Here is a 20,046-nt window from a genome sequence, read left to right on the forward strand (position 1 = left end):
GTCTACAATTCTCTACATTTAAATCTTATTATCATGCATCATAGGTCTGCAGGAATCAACAATGTCATACTGCCTTCCTTCCTTTCCAGCTTGTTCATTGAGTTAAGCTGTTCAGTTACTTTTCTACATTAGCTTACAAATTCTTTTCATTGTTCTTATGCAATGCAATTATTCTGTTCTTAAATAAGTGGTAGGTGTTCTGTGCAAATCACCATTTGTAAACACAGTAATAAATTATATAATTATAGTGGGAAGATGGGCTACCTAGCCATTTTATTTGTACAAGGTTGGATTTGTTGTTGTGTTCAGTCAAAGTACACACCTGAGAGGCAAGACAACTTAATTTAAACTCAAATGATGATGATACCTGATTTCCATGTTTTCCCCTTGTTTACGTTAGGGTCCGAGTTGGTAACTTTCATCCTGAGAAAAATGCTGAGCGGTGCACACTAAGGCAGTTTCACACAAATACCAATTCCATTTGAAGTTTTTTTTAATGTTGACCTGTTATTGATGATCTTCAGGAACACTTCAACTTTCAGTTATGCCATTTAACAGTGAAATATTTAGAGAAAATCTAAATTGTTCAGTTTAAGTGACTGAGGTAGCATTTTTAAATAAATGGTAGTTTCCATCTGACTGAACAAGTGACAAGGCACTTTAATACAACATATAAATATTTCAAAGAACAATTAGTCAGTTAAATTACCAAGTGATTAGTTATTTTATGAGATGCTGATATAACAGATGAATTTAACACTTTCATGTTGACTTTTGTAACAAAACAGGATTGGATTTTCTTAATTGAAAGAACTTAACTGGACCCAACAAGGGACCATAGATAAGATTTTTTTCTGTAGGAAGCAGGAAAATAAAGGGAACCTGATAGTATTTATAATTCCTCAAGTCACTTATTAAAAAAAATGTTCATCACCTGGAGCTTACTGCAATTTCCTTGGGAAATTGGAGAGAAGCTTCTGAGAGTTTTACCTGACTTGATTTTATTTTCTGTTTTCTTTCTTTCAAAAACTGAATGGTAGAATTGTTATAGCACATGTGGTCCATCTGCTTATGGCATCTGCACATGCCCAAGGCAGCTCCTGAAGAGGAATCCTATTAGTCCCATTCCTCATCACCCTACAAATTATTCTGCTTCAAGTACCTTTTCAATATCCTTGTGAAATCTCTGATTGATCATGTTTCTACCATCTCTGCAGATCAGATTTGCTCTTCAACTGAAAAAGATTTTCCTCACATCCCCTTGTGTTTTTTTCCAAAGTTTTAAATCTGTGTTCCCTCATCCTTGAACCATCTACTTATGGAAACAACTTCATGAAACCACACAAATTGACAGGAATAGGTTTTCAACCACTTGAACCTGCTCTGCTATTCAGTAAGATCATGGCTGATCTGATTATAAAGTCAACACGTTCCCGTCTGTCTCTGGCAACCATTCAACTTCTTGACCAGAATATGTTTCTTCCTTTAAAATATTCAGAGACTCTGCTTTCACTGCCCTTTCAGGAAAGGATAGCCAAAGACTCACATCCCTTTGGGACAGAGAGAAAAAAAATCACTTCACCCATGTCTTAAATGGAAAAGGGAAGCCCTTTCTTCAAAAACAAATGTGATCTCTACTTCTGGGTTTCTTCCTGCCACCTCACTCCAGATGAAACATTCTCTCCATAACCACCCTCAAGATCTTATATCATTCAAATCACCTCTTACTCTTCTAAACTCCAGCTGACATAATCCAAGTCGATCCAACTTTCATTCATAAAACAATTTACTCATTCCAAGTATTAGTCCAGTAAACTTTCTCCGGCAAAGGTGCTTCAATCTATATCCTTCAATCAGATCAAGGAGATCAATACAGCACAATACTCCAAGATCCTCAGTCCAAGCTATCTAACATCACTCATCGCTAAGTTGATGGAGAAAATTCTGAGAGGCAGGATTTATGAACATTTGGAGAGGTATAATATGATTAGGAATAGTCAGCATGGCTTTGACAAGGGCAGGTCCTGCCTTACGAGCCTGAATGAATTTTTTGAGGATGTGACTAAACACATTGATAAAGGGAGAGCAGTAGATGTAGTGTATATGGATTTCAGCAAGGCATTTGATAAGCGACCCCATGCAAGGCTTATTGAGAAAGTAAGGAGGCATGGGATCCAAGGGGACATTGCTTTGTGGATCCAGAACTGGCTGGCCCGTAGAAGGCAAGGAGTGGTTGTTGAAGGGTCATATTCTGCATGGAGGTCGGTGACCAGTGGTGTACCTCAGGGATCTGTACTGGGACCCTTACTCTTTGTGATTTTTATAAACAACCTGGATGAGGAAATGGAGGGATGGGTTCGTAAGTTTGCAGATGACACAAAAGTTGGAGGTGTTGTGGATAGTATGGAGAGCAGTCAGAGGTTACAGTGGGATATAGATAGGATGCAAAACTGGACAGAGAAGTGGCAGATGGAGTTCAACCCAGATAAGTGTGAAGTGGTTCATTTTGGTAGGTCAAATATGATGGCAGAGTATAGTATTAATGGCAGGACTCTTGGCAGTGTGGAGGATCAGAGGGATCTTGGGGTCCGAGTCCGTAGGACGCTCAAAGCAGCTGCACAGGTTGACTCTGTGGTTAAGAAGGCATATGGTGTATTGTCCTTCATCAATCGTGGAATTGAATTGAGGAGCCGAGAGGTAATGTTGCAGCTATATAGGACCCTGGTCAGACCCCACTTGGAGTACTGTGCTCAGGTCTGGTCGCCTCACAACAGGAAGGATATAGAAACCATAGAATGGGTGCAGAGGAGATTTACAAGGATGCTGCCTGGATTAGGGAGCATGCCTTATGAAAACAGGTTGAGGGAACTCAGCCTTTTCTCCTTGGAGAGACGGAGGATGAGGGGGTACCTGATAGAGGTGTATAAGATGATGAGAGGCATTGATCATGTGGATAGTCAGAGGCTTTTCCCCAGGGTTGAAATGGTTGCCACAAGAGGACATAGGTTTAACGTGCTGGGGAGTAGGTATATAGGAGATGTCAGGGGTAAGTTTTTTTACTCAAAGAGTGCTGAGTGTGTGGAATGGGCTGCCGGCAACGGTGGTGAAGGTGGATACGATAGGGTCTTTTAAGAGGCTTTTGGATAGGTACATGGAGCTGAGAAAAAGAGGGTTATGGGTAAGCCTAATAATTTCTAAGGTAGGGGCATGTTCGGCACAGCTTTGTGAGCCAAAGGGCCTGAATTGTGCTGTAGGTTTTCTATGTTTCTATGAATTTCTGCACCTCTAATCAAATCTCTTCTCAACTTTCTTTGCTCCCAGGAGAACAAGTTTAGATTCTCCAGTCTGATCTTGGATCTGAAATTCATCATCCCTGGAACCTTTATTGTAATAAAACTCACAAGGCACTTCACAAGAGCAACGTCAAATAAACAAACCGCTGCAGGATCTCAGGGGGTTGGGCAGCATCTGTGGGAGGAAAGAAATTCTTGATGTGTTGTGTTGAAACTCTGCATCAAGACAGTCAAATAGAATTTGACAAGTCAGATGAAGAGATATTGGGTGGCAAGGCACAAGGTTTTATGGAATAATTTAATGGAAAAGAAATAGAAAGGTGGAAAGAATTATCAGAGTGATGGTCTGGGTGGCTGAAGTTATGCTTGCAATAATAGTGGATCCCCAAGAGGCCAGAACTGGAGGAGTGCAAAGATCTCAGAGGGCTATAGAACTCGAGGAGGTTCCAGAGATGGAATAAGGCCATCATTAGGTCTGAAAACAAAGCTGAGAATTTTTAAGGACTAGAACAGGAGTCAATACAGATCAGCAAGCACAGGGGTGATGGGTGAACTGGACCAAGTTAGTGTGAGGGGAGCAGAGTTTGGATTACCTCAAGGTCAAGGATAGCAGCAAGAGGGAAGAAAATGAGTTAAGGGATGGGTGAATAATGCACAAAGTTCATTTACAGCTTTTATTTAATTAATTCATGGTATTTGAATATCTTTGGCTTGACTGACATTTATTGCCCATCCCTAAATGATTACGAACTGAGGCTCTTTCAGAGGGTAGTTTAGATCCAATCACACTGGTGGGTCTGGAGTTAAATCTAGGACATATTGGCTAAAGACGACAAAATATCTTTGCTGTAGAACATTTGCAAAGTCAAAAGATTTTCAGGACAGTTCAGGAGTTCCATGGTCCTCATTACCCATACCAGATTTTTATTCCAGATTTGTGCAATTATTGGAATCTAATTTCCCCAGCTGTGATGGTGGGATTTAAATGAGCTTCCAGGTCAATAGTCCAGAGCATTGGATTACTACACCACAATATAAACCACAATGCTGCCGAGCTACTCTGACGTGTAATTATCTTTCTCTGTCTGGTATCATTTTGTGTTTTAAAGTTTAGTACATCTTTCTAAGTATCAATGGGATTAGCATAGATGGGCTAAAAGATTGGAATGGACATTGTGGACCAGAGGGCCCACTTCGGTGCTTCATTACGATGACTCTTTTTCCCCATAATAAACTGTACAGGCCTCTTAAATCACTAAAAAATAAACAGTATAATCTCACAACCCTATTTACACTCAAATGAAGTAGTGTGACTATTACCAATATCATAAAAGAAATGATGATCATTAAGTTTCAATGTGCAGAAGTATGTGCCCTATTTCTCATGAAAGGGTATTGACTGGAAATGTTAATTCTGTTTCCCTCTCAGTTGATTAGGCAGCAGCTATAGAGTTTTTTTGTACATTTTCTGTTTTTACTTTATATTTCCAGCATTTGGTGTATTTTTCTTTTGGATTCTATGCCCTAGTTGCTCTTTTCACCTAGAGTTCATGTCATATTAATTGCCAACAAGCTTTTGATTATCCATGGCACTTTTACTCTTGCTTCAGAATATTTAACTCTAATCCCCATTAGACTAAAGAGGAAAGAAAATGTATATTTTTTGGGCAATGCTTGATCCTTATGTTGTGAGCAGGTAACAGGCCTCCTTGAGGTAGAGATGCATCATTTAATTTCTAATTAAACTCATTAACCAAGGTTAAAAATCAGCTCATTGCAGCACCTTTAATTTGACTAAAGAGACTGCACTGCTATCAAATCAAAATGGTATAAGTTTAAAACTGGCCAATATTTCAATTTTTTTTTACCATGTCTCTGACAGACTTGATTTTGAAACTACTCTAAGTTAAGCATGCAGCCTGAACTTGCATTGTCACTTGTCCCCAGAAGTTTACTGGTAGCATGCACCTGAAACCTAGTGGTTAATCATAATCTCAATTAATATTCAGAGAACGCGCACTTGGGATCTTTCAAGCTTGGAATTCTGAATGCACGCCCTCAGGCTGGAGACCCCTTAATAGAGTTCTGCTCTGCACCACAAAAAGATGTGAAGGTGTAAAGGTACATTGTAGTTATTTAAATACTAATTTTCTTCCATAAATAATAAATTAAAATGCTAAATTATGAATTATGAATCATTGGAAGATATCAGAAGAGGGGAATATAGGAACGAAAGCATTTGTAAACTACTCACTTAGCAAATGAAGGAAAAAGTGCATTGTTAAATTAAATGATAATTCCAGCCAACAAATAACTTTCCTCTAAATAGTCAAATACTAAAGGTGAACAATATCACTCTTTGTATGTCTGGAGTAAAGATACTTAAACAATGTTACATAAGAAAATAAGTAATATGCAAGCAATTTATCATCTTTTCTATGTTTCTGAATCCACCCCACTCATATAAACTGATCATGAATTAGTCCCAACCGCAAGGAAAGTGGGAGTTCAATGGTTTATTATTTATAACAAATTTGTAAATCATTGTTTCATACATTTTAGGATTTTAATATAAATATTGAGCAGTGGAAAATTTCTCAGTAATATGGATAGATATTCCCAAGATGCTGACAACACCACCACATTTCAACTGCTGGGAAATGCAACTATGTTCCTTTCTCTCTACTGCCCTCTCCCTCACATCCTTGACTTTTTCTTTCTTCTTTCAGGGAACATACTTTATAGAACCAATAACAGCACAGGTGAGCATTCAACCCATTGAGTCTGTGCTGACTCTATATAGCAACCTATTCAATCCCATTCCCCTACTCTTTCCCTTATGTCTTGTAAATTATTTTCCTTCAAATGCCCTTTTAAATAGCTTGATTAATTGTGTTCCCACTACCTCTAAATGCAGTGAGCTCCAAATTATCTGTATGAAACAAAATATTTTGTCAATCCCACACTGTCCCGCTGTATCATTTGCCCTTCAATGTGTACCCCTCTCCCCCAGCTTATGAATTGGCTACTAATCTGATTGAGCTCAGTTTCAAATTTGAGAAGGAGAAGCTGATAACTGGTATATTGATATTTCAGCAGAACAAAGGAAATTACAGTGGCATGAGAGGGGAGCTGGCCCAAATTGATTGGAAGAGTAAGCTAGGTGGAGGGACGGCAGAGCAGAAATGGATAGAATTTCTACAAGAAATAAGGAAAATGCAGGATAGATATATTCCAGGAAAAAAAGGTTTTGAATGGAAAAAATGCACAAATGTGGATAACGAGAGAGGTGAAGGCTAAAATAAGAGCAAAAGGGAGGGCATACAAGGAAGCAAAAATTAGTGGGAAAACAGAAGACTGGGAAACTTTTAAAAACCTGCAGAAAGAAACTAAGAAGGTCATTAAGAAAGAAAAGATGATTTATGAAAGGAAGTTGGCAGATAACATTCAAAAGGATACTAAGAGTTTTTTAAAATATATGATGAGTAAAAGAGAGACACGGGTTGATATAGGACCAATCGAAAACGGTGCAGGAGAGATTATAATGGATGATAAAGAGATGGCAGAGGAACTAAATGAGTATTTTGCATCGGTCTTCACTGTGGAGGACATCAGCAATATACCGGATAGTCAGGGGTCTCAAGGGATGGAACTGAGTTCAGTTAAGAGTACTAGAGAGAAGGTGCTAGGGAAGCTAAATGGACTAAAGACAGATAAGCCGGACTGGATGAAGTGCATCCCCGGGTTCTGAAGGAGGTGGCTTTAGAGATTGCGGAGGCATTGGTGATAATTTTCCAGGAATCAATAGACTACGGCATGGTTCCGGAGGACTGGACAGTCGCAAATATAGTTCCACTGTATAAGAAAGGTGGGAGGCAGCATAAAGGAAATTACAGACCTATTAGTCTGACATCGATGGTGGGAAGGATATTGGAATCTATCCTCAAAGATGAAGTTATGGAATACCTAGAGGTACAAGGCAAGATAGGTCCAAGCCAGCATGGTTTCGTGAAGGGAAGATCCTGCCTGACCAAGCTATTGGAATTTTTTGAGGAAATCTCAGGTAGGGTGGATAAGGGAGAGGCTGTGGATGTTGTGTGTTTAGACTTTCAAAAGGCCTTCAACAAAGTGCTGCACAAGAGGCTGATTAATAAGATAACAGCTCATGGAATTACAGGTAGGATATTAGAATGGGTGGAGCATTGGCTGGTAGGCAGAAAGCAAAGGGTGGGAATAAAAGGATCCTGTTCTGGTTGGCTACTGGTTACGAGTGGTGTTCCACAGGGATCGGTGTTGGGGCAGCTTCTTTTTACTTTGCACATTAATGATTTGGATGATGGAGTAAATAGTTTTGTGGCTAAGTTTGCAGATGACACCAAGATAGGTGGAGGAGTAGGGAGTATTGAGGAGACAGGAAGGTTGCAGAGACACTTAGATAGTTTAGGAGAATGGGCAAAGAAATGGCAGATGAGATTCAATGTTGAGAAATGTGCCATTGTACACTTGGGAAACAGAAATAAATGGGCAGATTATTATCTAGAAGGGAAGAAAATTCAAAGTACAGAAGTACAAAGGGACTTGGGGGTTCTCGTGCAGGATACCCTAAAGGTTAACCACCAGGTCAAATCGGCGGTAAGGAAAGCGAATGCTATGTTGGCATTCATTTCGACAGGTATAGGGTATAAAAGTAAGGAAGTGTTGATGAGGCCCCACGGGATGCTGGTGAGGCCCCATTTGGAATACTGTGCAGTTTTGGGCCCCATATCTTAGGAAGGATGTACTGATGTTGGAGAGGGTTCAGAGGAGATTTACGAGAATGATTCCCGGAATGAAAGGGCTTACATATGATGAGCGTTTGTCGGCTCTTGGACTGTACTCACTGGAGTACAGAAGAATGAGAGGGGACCTCATAGAAACATCTAGAATGTTGAAAGGACTGGACAGAGTAGATGTGGCTAAACTGTTTTCCTTGGTGGGTGAGTCCAGGACCAGAGGCCACAATCTTAGAATTAGACGGTACTGGTTTAAAACAGAGATGAGGAGACATTTCTTTAGCCAGAGTGTAGTGAAATTATGGAATTCTTTGCCACGTACAGCTGTGGAGGCCCGATCATTGGAGGCATTTAAGGGGGAGATAGATAGGTATCTAATTAGTCAAGTTATCAAGGGATATGGGAATAAGGCCGGAAATTGGAGCTAGATAGGAATAGTATTAGTTTAGCTCATGGAGCAGACTCAATGGGCCAAATGGCCTACTTCTGCTCCTTCGTCTCGTGATCTTGTGATCTCCTTTTCAATTATCCTATCTAAACCGGTCATGATCTTGTACATTTCCAGTAAATCTCCTCTCAACCCTTTTTGCTCCAAGGGAGACAACTCCAGCTTCTCCAGTCTAAATACAGTGGCATGCAAAAGTTTGGGCACCCTGGTCAAAATTTCTGCTACTGTGAATAGCTAAGTGAATAAAAGATGACCTAATTTCCAAAAGGCATAAAGTTAAAGAAGACACATTTCTTTAATATTTTAAGCAAGATTACTTTTTTATTTCCATCTTTTACAGTTTCAAAATAACAAAAAAGGAAAAGGGCCTGAAGCAAAAGTTTGGGCACCCTGCCTGGTCAGTACTTAGTAACACCCCCTTTGGCAAGTATCACAGCTTGTAAGCACTTTCTGTAGCCAGCTAAGAGTCTTTCAATTCTTGTTTGGGGGATTTTTGCCCATTCTTCCTTGCAAAAGACTTCTAGTTCTATGAGATTCTTGGTCTGTCTTGCATGCACTGCTCTTTTGAGGTCTATCCACAGATTTTCGATGATGTTTACGTCAGGGGACTGAGGGCCATGGCAAAACCTTCAGCTTGTGCCTCTTGAGGTAGTCCATTATGGATTTTGAGGTGCATTTAGGATCGTTATCCTGTTGTAGAAGTGATCCTCTTTTCACCTTTGGCTTTGTTTTTTACAGACGGTGTGATGTTTGCTTCCAGAATTTGTTGGTATTTAATTGAATTCATTCTTCCTTCTACCAGTGAAATGTTCCCCATGCCACTGGCTGCAACACAAGCCCAAAGCACGATCGATCTACCCCCGTGCTTAACAGTTGGAGAAGTGTTCTTTTCATGAAAGTCTGCACCCTTTTTTCTCCAAACATACCTTTGCTCATTGCAGCCAAAAAGTTCTATTTTAACTTCATCAGTCCACAGGACTTGTTTCCAAAATGCATCAGACTTGTTTAGACGTTCCTTTGCAAACTTCTGACGCTGAATTTTGTGGTGAGGACACAGGAAGGTTCGGAGAAAAAAGGGTGCAGAATTTCATGAAAAGAACACCTCTCCAACTGTTAAGCATGGGGGTGGATTGATCATGCTTTGGGCTTGTGTTGCAGCCAGTGGCATGGGGAACATTTCACTGGTAGAGGGAAGAATAAATTCAATTAAATACCAGCAAATTCTGGAAGCAAACATCACACCATCTGTAAAAAAAGCCAAAGATGAAAAGAAGATCGCTTCTACAACAGGATAACGATCCTAAACGCACCTCAAAATCCATAATGGACTACCTCAAGAGGCACAAGCTGAAGGTTTTGCCATGGCCCTCACAGTCCCCTGACCTAAACATCATCGAAAATCTGTGGATAGACCTCAAAAGAGCAGTGCATGCAAGACAGACCAAGAATCTCATAGAACTAGAAGTCTTTTGCAAGGAAGAATGGGCAAAAATCCCCCAAACAAGAATTGAAAGACTCTTAGCTGGCTACAGAAAGTGCTTACAAGCTGTGATACTTGCCAAAGGGGGTGTTACTAAGTACTGACCATGCAGGGTGCCCAAACTTTTGCTTCGGGCCCTTTTCTTTTTTTGTTATTTTGAAACTGTAAAAGATGGAAATAAAAAAGTAATCTTGCTTAAAATATTAAAGAAATGTGTCATCTTTAACTTTATGCCTTTTGGAAATCAGGTCATCTTTTACTCGCTTAGCTATTCACAGTAACAGAAATTTTGACCAGGGGTGCCCAAACTTTTGCATGCCACTGTATGTAGCTGAAATCCTCCATCTCTGGGACCATTCAAGTAAATATTTACTCTTTCTCCTTATAAACGATGACCAGAACTGGACCTTTTATTGTAGTTGTGGCCTAATCAAAGTTTTACAAACACTCAATGTAGCCTCCTTGCTGAAAATCAAAAATCTGCAGATACTGGGAATCCGAAATAAAAGAAATGAAAATACTGGAAACCCTCAACAGGTCAGGCAGCATGTGTGGAGAGATAAATAGTTAATGCTTCAATTCTGAGGAAGGTGTTAAACCTAAAATGTTAACTGTTTTACTTTGCACAGATGCTGCCTGACCTGCTGAGTGTTTCCAGAATTTTTTGTTTTCATAACCGCCCTGCTTTTGTGCTCTACATCTCTATTAATGAATCCCAGGATTCTGTGTGTTTTACTAATTACTCTCTCAACATGTCCTGCCACTTTCAAAGATTTATTTTCTGCTTTGTTACCTCAATAGATCCTTCATATAAACAAGCCTATATCAAGAACTTGCTGTGTTATGCTGCACCATTCTGTGGCACATTACATCAGGTTGTTTCACGGGATTATTTAGAATCAGCCCTGCCTAGCATCTTGGGAACATCTATTCACATTACTGAGGGAGATTTTCCACTTCAATACTTATATTAAAATCCTAAGATGTAAAAAATAACGATTTACAAATTCTTTATAAATAATAAAAAATTGAAATCTCATCTTCCGAGGTTGAGATGAGTTCATAACCAGTTTGAATGACTGGAGTGGGGTAGAAGCATAGGAACGATGATAAATTGCTTGCATATTACTGTTAAGCCATATTTTCTTATGTAACCGTGTTTAAGTACTGATTTTGAGGTGCTTCTACTCCAGATATAAAAAATAGTGACTTGTTCAGCTCCAATATTTGATTATTCAGAGCAAAACAATTTTTTCATTTGGATTTATAACTCGGACATGAAATATTTTATTAGCATATTATATGGTGTTTCAAATAAATGTTTAATTGACAATTATATATTAAAACTGCAACCCTAGTCAACTTAACTAGAAAGCAAGCAACAGATGCTATAAAAGGATCATGAAATGCACTAGTAACATTTCCAAATGTCTTACAATAAACCATGGAAGTGATACAGATGCAAAATGAAACATCAAGAGATCATCACATAATATCCGCTTGCTTTCCACAACCTAACCCCAACCCACCCCCAGACTACACTCATAGCCAATGCACCAACTCTGTTATGGCTTGACAGGTCCTAATTAAGTTCAAGTTCTTGCTACTGTGTCCATTTCACAAAGTGGAATAGCCACAGGCAACATCTGTGTTTCACATTGCAAATGCTCCCACTTCACCCTTTATGGCCTTTTGACTTTTTGTGCTGTCAGAGGCCTTTCTAACTGCTCCTAAAAATCATTGATAATCAGTGACAGTTGAAATAGGTTTAAATAATTAGAAAATATACTAAAGAATAAAATAATAACATTTTAAATCTGTCCTGATGCAGGGTTTCGACCTGAAATGTTGACAATTTCTTTCCTCCCACAGATACTGCTCGACCTGCTGAGTTCCTCCAGCAGATTGTTTGTTGCTAACATTTTAAATCCCATTTGTTATAGAAATTTTAATCAAAATTTTTTTAAAAAACTGACCTTTAATCAACCAGATCAGTGACTTGCACAAATGAATGGGCTTAAGTTAGCTATAATTGGCGTAAAGCTGCAGGGGTACATGCAAAGTGCATCCATCCCCTCAGCTCAGAACATTCATGCTGTATCCTTGTGGTGCAATGGAGAAGGTTAGGTCAAACACCATCTGACTTCCATCGTGGTCTGCACTTGAGTCGGTGTAGAAGTCAGGAACATACACGGTAATGTAGCAGTTAGTGTAATGCTATTACAGCACCAGCGACCTGGGTTCAATTCTGGCCACTGTCTGTAAAGAGTTTGTAATGTTCTACCTGTGTCTGCGTGGGTTTCCTCCGGGTGCTCCGGTTTCCTCTCACATTCCAAAGATGTACACATTAGGAAGTTGTGGGCATGCTATGCTGGCGCCGGAAGCGTGGCGACACTTGCGGGCTGCCCCCAGCACACTACGCAAAGATGCATTTCGCTGTGTGTTTCGATATACATGTAACTAATAAATATATCTTATCTTAATAATACCTCACCATTGGTTCTATTCTCAATTGCTAGCTGAAAGCAAGTAGGTTTTAGCTTAATAACTCTGATTCAGTAAAACATCGTTTCATGTTGTCAAAAATTGAAATGTCATTATTTTAAGATTGCTCAATATTTTCTAGCATATTTATTGATAAACATCCTGCTTCATAAATTGCTCATGTCAATCAATATACTCAAATTAAAGCGTCATTTGTCTTTGGACAGAGAAACAGCTGCACATAATTTTCATCATGTTGCCACTGCATGCAAATATTATTTTAGAATTCTATAGACATAACATAATTTCAGCATTTAATTTTCTCTTCAGTTGTTTATGCAATTTTTAAGGATCAAAGTACTTTTATGAATTCAATAGCGAGTTTAAATGTAAACTATGATAGAAATGGATTCTATTCATTCTTAGCTCTTAAACTGGTTTATTACATACAAGTTATTTCGGGTTTCAATATTAGCATGTTAAAATGAATCAGGTTATCAAATTAAACCAAGTTCTTATACTGGAGCAGAACAAATCCAAAGCATCTCTAGTGAAACCTTACCATCAAGAAATAGGTTAGATTTTTATGTGTTACTTAAATGCATGAGGGAAGAGGATTTTGGTTTAAGGGAGTACTAAATTCCATTTACTAAACAGTCTTGGAACAAAAGCATTTGCTGAACAAAAATGTAAATGCTACTACAAAAATATTTAAATAATTTTCCCCTCATTTGATCCACAAATGCAAATTAAAGAATTGCTTTGTATACATGTGTGTTTGCACACACACTTTAAATATTCAATGGAATAATAGCAAAACCTGACTAATAGAATGCACACCTATGGTCATAATTTCTCATGCAGGGAGTTAAATCAACCCCAGTCAAGTTATCATCATAAGTAGATTCTTTACAGGAGAATAGGTGTAATTTGAAATTTATTCTGAGACTAAATCATCTCAGAATGTGCTTGGATATCTCATTTAGTTCTAAAGCAAAATTAATGAGATCTTGGAGTCATTTGACCAGCAATTGTTTTTTTTAATCAGAACGTAGCAGTCAGAACTGAAAATGGGATCAAAGTAGAAAGTGACTAAAAGTTTAAAAAAATGGCCTAGGACCCTGGTGCTATACATTCTTTGCTGATATCACTGAATGATCCCCAATTTGTCCACAATGCACTGCCATGAAATGAACTAAAAATCAAAGATATTACATCATTGCTGCTAATTTGACAGTGGATCTATTGCTGAATGGAACAGCATCTAAACAGAAAGTCATGTCCAAGCAGATGCCAAATTATTTATATTTCAACTAATTACATAGAAAACAATAGATGAATGATAGTAATTACACCAAATTAACTGGACATCAGCTGGCTGCTGTGAACTGTGCAAATGAATTGCTTGCAACTATAATGAGCCGAGATCATTTCTTAAAATTATTTTTATTTTTTTCAGATCTATTTTGGCTGCATTTTTGCTGGAGAACTGGGGGAGGGGGAACGATGGGCGGGTTGTACTTTTGAAGGAGGGAAAAAGGTCAAAGAGGTCATTCAGTTGAGAACTGCTTTTGTGATTGCATACAGCATTCATGCCTCAGGTCCTTAATGTGTGACTACATCTGATTAAGAACCATGACGTCAATAAGTTTTATTGCAAAATTACTGTAAAATTCTATTTCTAGAACATGGTACACTGTATTACTAAACATATCGCTTCACTTTTTCTGATGAAAACCTATACTTCTACCAATAGAAAACTGAAATGTCTAACTTATCAAGTATCAATATGTCATTAATTATTCTTCAGGGACGATTGAATTGCCCTGGGCAAAGCTTGTCTGAGCAAGTTACTGAATATTTTTAATACAGTTTCATGCCTGTGCACTCATTACTTAAGATTAGTATCCAGGACATCAATGTCCAGGAACATTTCCAAGGAAAACAAATAGATCTTTATTTAAAAAAATATTTAAATGCACAAATATAGAGTCCTTCCTGAAATGAAATCCTTTCAATTATTGATCATCAAACAAAGGTTTTAACATTTCCATTCCCAGCCACCCAGTGTTCTTATAGCACCACCAAGTGAGTGATAGCTGAAGTTACATACAGGTTTGAGCTCGGTCACATCCCATTGTAGATATTCAGCAACATGCATCATTTGACTGATGATCTGGTCAAGTTCCTGCAGAGGAAAGAACATATTTATTTTTCCCCCAACACAATAGGATTTTAAGCAACATTTCTACTAATGCAAATGTTTACCCTCTTCAATATGCCTCAGACTAAAATTGTACCAATATTAATATGGGAATATTCTTCTGTCCTGTGTTTCTTCAAAGCACCATAATATAAAGGGCATTGAATATGGTCAAAATAACAGGTGTTCCAGCCATGCATTGCCATCAGCTTCAGACCCAACCCATCACGCTCACAACAATGTGCAAAGTAAAAATGTAGCCTGCTGTTTAAAACAATTGGATGCCAAAAGTAGCCTTGCTGACTATATGCTAATACTTTCCTAAACTTTCACTCCATTCTCACACAAACCTGTCCACCCATGAGTTCCATATTGCTTGTACCACAGAAAAAAAGCAAACTTCCAAAATGTCAGTCCAAATATGGAAGCTTGGCAAAATAGGAAGTGCACCTGCATGGCTCTGGTGCACATACAGCAACAGCTGGGATGGTTGGTCTTGATGAAATGTGACCTTCAGTTAGATTGCCTGTGCATGGAAGAAAATGCATATGGGGCTAGTCTGTAAACCAGTTGGCAATACGTAGGTGGTTTGGTGAGCCACAGGATTTTAGAGAGGACTGAGACTGGCAGTAAATTTTGATAAGGTTTCATTTGTTGAGAGGACACAAGCTGACACTTAATCCAGAGACCTTGAACAAAGTCACCAACAAACCAGCACAAGCCAACACCAACCTTCCACCCCCAGTGTTCTTCCCTCCCAATGAGCAATCCTATCAATGATTGTCAATAGGGGGAAATCATTTCTCTTTTAATTTCTCCTTTTCATGAACAGTGTTAGATAAGGGAGAGCAAGATAATCTGTGAGGAAGGGCCAGCTCAACTTGAATAGAGAGAACATGTAACATATATTCCAATAAATGTTGTGATGAAAGCTTCTCAGCTTGAAACATTAACTATTTCTCTCTCGACAGAAGCTGTCCAACCTGTGTATTTCCAGCATTCTCTGTTTTATTTCAAATTCCCAACATCTGTAATTATTTTCTCTCTCCTAGGATATGTAACACATTTTCTTAGTGACAATGAATGAGAAATCTTTAAAATAAAGATGGTCAGTGGGAGAATGATCCTATCACCATGAGCAGTTTTCACTAAAGTTCCACATTACTCTGGACTCTTTTGATAGTGCCTTCCCTCTCATGCATTTCCCTCAGCAAGCAGCAAATGACAATACTTTTAGAACTTTGCCTCTTGTCAAAACAATGAAATAATTGCTGGGGTACCCCAAAAGTACCCCCACCCCCAATCCCATAACTGAGATAGTGGCTGGGGCTCACGTTATATGTGCTCTTTTGCAATGTAAGTTTATAATTTTGTAAATGATGGGTTCAAGTTCCGCAAGATGATCCATTCAAATTTTGAGATCATCAGCGGAGCAGTTGAGTGTGAAAAACATCACTGCTGTGTGCTGAATAACACAAAATATAACGCTGTGGTCTTGAACTATCTGAAGATTTATGATGGATGTCCTTTCTATCGACATGCACCCATGCTCTTGTGCAGAGGATTTTGGTCATTAGTCCTCTATCTCAGGATAGCTGCCAAATGCAATGTAATTCACTTTTGGAAGACTCCTGTAAAAGCTGCTGTAGTGGCAGCTTTTCCTCCTATCATTTACAATGAGTCAAAATATAATTAATTATCTCACAGTGAAGGATTCTCTGGGGAAGAGTGATCATAGCAAGATATAATGACACATCCTGTTTAAGAACGAGAATCTTTGGTCTGAAACCAGTGTCTCAAACTCAAATCAAGGCAATTACAACAACACGGAGGCAGGTCTGGGTAAAATGTACCGGAAAAATAGTTTAAAGATGGTATACAATTTAGAAGATAATTCATAATTAAGAAATTAAAATTCTATTTGAAGAATGATCTGTGGCTAACTAAGAAAGTTAAGGATGATAAGATTGGGGAAATACTGATGGGAAACAGAATTTGAACAGATGTTTGGTATCTGTGTTCATCACAGAAGATGCTGAAAGCATTCCAATAATAATAGAAAATGTTGATGGGAAAGGGAGAGAGGAATTAAAACTAGAGACAAGTACTAGGCAAACTAATGGGACTAACGGCTGACAAATCTCTCAGATCTGATGGCCTGCTGCCCAGGATTTTAAAGAAAAGTGGCTGTATTGGATATATTGGTCATAATCCTCCAAAGTTCCCTAAATTCTGGAACGTTACCAGGAGATTGAAAAAACACAAATATAATATTCCTATTTATGTGAGGAAGGGGACAGAAAGCAAGAAACTACAACCAGCAGAAGCAGGCCTTTTAGAGAATCACAATATAATTGAGCAGAGTCAGTATTGTTTGATGAGAGGAATATTGAATTTGACAAATTTATTGGAGTTTTTTGAGGATGTAATGAGCAGGTGGATAAAGGGGAACTAGTAAATGTAGTATATTTGGATCTCCAAAGTCATTCAATGTGATATAAAAGATGACTGCACAAGTACGAGTTCATGGAGTTAGGATTAATGAGTCATTTTCAGGTTTATAATCTGTAACTTTTAGGATGCCATCAGGATCAGTTCCAAGCTTTTAATACTTACAGGCCATATTAATGACTTAGATGAAGACACCGAAATGTTTTGTAAAGAAATTTGTTGACAATGCAAAGATAGGTGGGAAAGAACGTTGCAAAGAGGGTACAATGAGTTTGAAAAGGAATATAGATGTGTTTTGCAGGTGGACAAAATTTTGGCTTATGGAGTACAATGTAGGGAAGTATGCAGTTATCCACTTAGGTAGTTGGAATAGAAAAGCAGTATATTGTTCAAATGGAGGGACTACAGAATGATGCACTGGAAAAAGAGCTGCATGTCCTCGTACATGAAAAACAAAGTTAGTTTGCAGATATAGCAAATGGAATGTTGGCCTTTATTGCAAAGGAGATGGAGTAATAATGTAGGGCTAAATGCTACAACTGTACAGGGTATTGGTGAGGCCATACATGGAGAACTGTGTACAGCTTTTGTTTTATATGGGGGATAAACTTACATTGGAGATGGTTCAGAGAAAATCACTAGGTTACTTCCTGAGATGAAAGGGGCATCTTATGAAGTAAGGTTATGCAGGTTGGGCCTACACTTCTGGATTTTAGAAGAATGTGAGATGATCTTAAAGAAACATACAAGATTTTGAGGTGGCTTGACAGGGTTGAGGGAATGTTTCCTCTTGTGGGAGAATCAAGAGTTGGGGAGCATTGCTTCAGAACAAAGGATTGCTCATTTAGGATGGAGACAAGAAGGAATTCCTTGAATATTTAGATTTCTTTACCCTAGGCAGCAGTGGAGGCAAGATTATTGAATCTATTCATTGTCAAGGCTTTTCTCTTTGGAGTGAAGGAGGATTAGAGGTGACCTGATAGAGGTGTACAAGATGATAAGAGGCATAGATCGAGCGGACAGCCAAAGACTTTTTCCAAGGCAGAAATAGCTGACACAAGGGGGCATAATTTTAAGGTGATTGGAGGAAATGACGGGGGGGGGGGGGGGGTGGATATCAGAGATAAGCTTGTTTATTTTACACAGAGTGGTGGGTGCATGGAATGCAGTGCCAGGGGTGCTGGTAAAGGCAGATACATTAGGGATATTTAAGAGACTCTTAGATAGGCACGTGGATGATAGCAAAATGGAGGGCTATGTGGGAGGGAAGAGTTTGATTGATCTTAGAGTAGGTTAAAAAGTCAGCACAACATCGTGGGCCGAAGGGCCTGTACTGTGCTGTAATGTTCTATGAAAGTGGAATTGAGGCCAAGATCAGATCAGCTGTAATCTTACTGAATGACAGAGCAGGGTCAAGGAGCTGTAAAGTCTACTCCTGCTTCTGTTTCAAATGTTCTTTTTGTTCTAACCACCATCCACTTTTCTGCACATGAGATTTAATAACTTCAAACCTCAGCTCTCTCTCTCTTTCCCATTTAGGATGTATTCCTAATCCCCAACACTCCCATTCTCATCTTTTCAGTGTGTTCTTGAGCTAATCTTTGTATAAAATGCAGATAAAGAGAGTCTGCTATGGTTCCTATCATAACCAAAGCAGCTGACTTGAAATATCTTCATAGTTTTGAGGAAAACATGGCTGTCAATTTGTACAATACAAGGTCACACTTTTGAACACACTGGAGAGGTACATATGGGAAAACTGATGGCTAAGAATCAAAGTATCTTGAAATAACAAGCTATCCAACACATATAAAAAGAATTGCATTAGGGTGACAAAGAATAAAGCAATACTTAGATGTCTGAAAACAATGAGGAGTGGTATGCAAAGACTATTGACCAGAAGGACGCCAAACACAAATGATTATGTAATACGTGGCATGTGCAATAAACATAAGCAGAGACATCTACTAAGTATAATATTAGTAAGATAACTATAATATTTAATAAAAACAATTAATAGAAATGACCACACAAAGAACAGTCAGTTGGGAACATTTGTTGGAGGAAACTATCTTTGAAATAAATAATTTTGACTATGCAATCATTACTTGCAACAGATACATAATAAGCTCTTATCTTTGACAGTAAACTTTGATGCAAGAAAAAAAATGTACGTAGCAGCATGGAGTTCAAAAGCTTTTAGTGTTTGAAACATATCGCTGTGAAACCTAGATATAATTTAACATGTAGCACTACAACAACAAATATGATATATGCTCAGTTAATCTGTTTCAATGAGCCTGCTGGAAGAATTTCCTACTCGCCCCTAAATGTGGCAGAGGCACAGGATGTTATTTTGATAATATCTCATTTAAAAGTCACAATCCTCTCCCAAGTCTTTATGTGAAGACCCCTACTGTCTACTGTTAGCCTAAGATTTCCCCAGAAATACTCATCCTAAATACAAGATTGTCAGCTGCCAACGCATTTATTGTTGTGCATATTTGCAGGCTTGATTTTTTTAAAAATCTATTTGAATTATGTTATACACCTCATGGAACGTAGATGCCATTGACATTGCCAGAATTTGTTGTCCTTCCATAATTATCCATGAACTGCAGAAGCAATAAAGAATCAAACACATTGGTGTGGAGTCGCATGTCAGCCAAACTGACTGAGCACAGCAGATTTCCTTCCCTGGAGAATGTTGGGGGGCCAGATGGAGTTTTATACAATTCATAACTCCATAGCTATTATTGTTAATGCTACCTTTTCCTTAATTCCAGAATCTATTGAATTGCTTGCATTAAAATTCCCCAGCTGCCATCCTAGGACTCAAACTCATGACTGTGAATCAAGGGTCCAGGCCTTTGGATGCAAGCCCAGTAACTTAACCACTATGCTACCATATCCCC

At 38.6% G+C, this 20,046-nt stretch overlaps 1 protein-coding gene across 1 annotated transcript in view; it reads right to left on the bottom strand.

Annotated features, from left to right (window-relative positions):
* dgkb (diacylglycerol kinase, beta) overlaps window positions 1-20,046 on the bottom strand; it is a 589,337-nt gene that overhangs the window by 333,711 nt on the left and 235,580 nt on the right. The window contains exon 8 of the mRNA XM_052015544.1: window positions 14,591-14,665. Coding sequence (XP_051871504.1) covers window positions 14,591-14,665 — 75 coding nt within the window. The remainder of the gene's footprint in view (window positions 1-14,590; window positions 14,666-20,046) is intronic.

Source organism: Pristis pectinata, chromosome 5 (genome assembly GCF_009764475.1).
Source record: "Pristis pectinata isolate sPriPec2 chromosome 5, sPriPec2.1.pri, whole genome shotgun sequence".
Taxonomy (NCBI): domain Eukaryota; kingdom Metazoa; phylum Chordata; class Chondrichthyes; order Rhinopristiformes; family Pristidae; genus Pristis; species Pristis pectinata.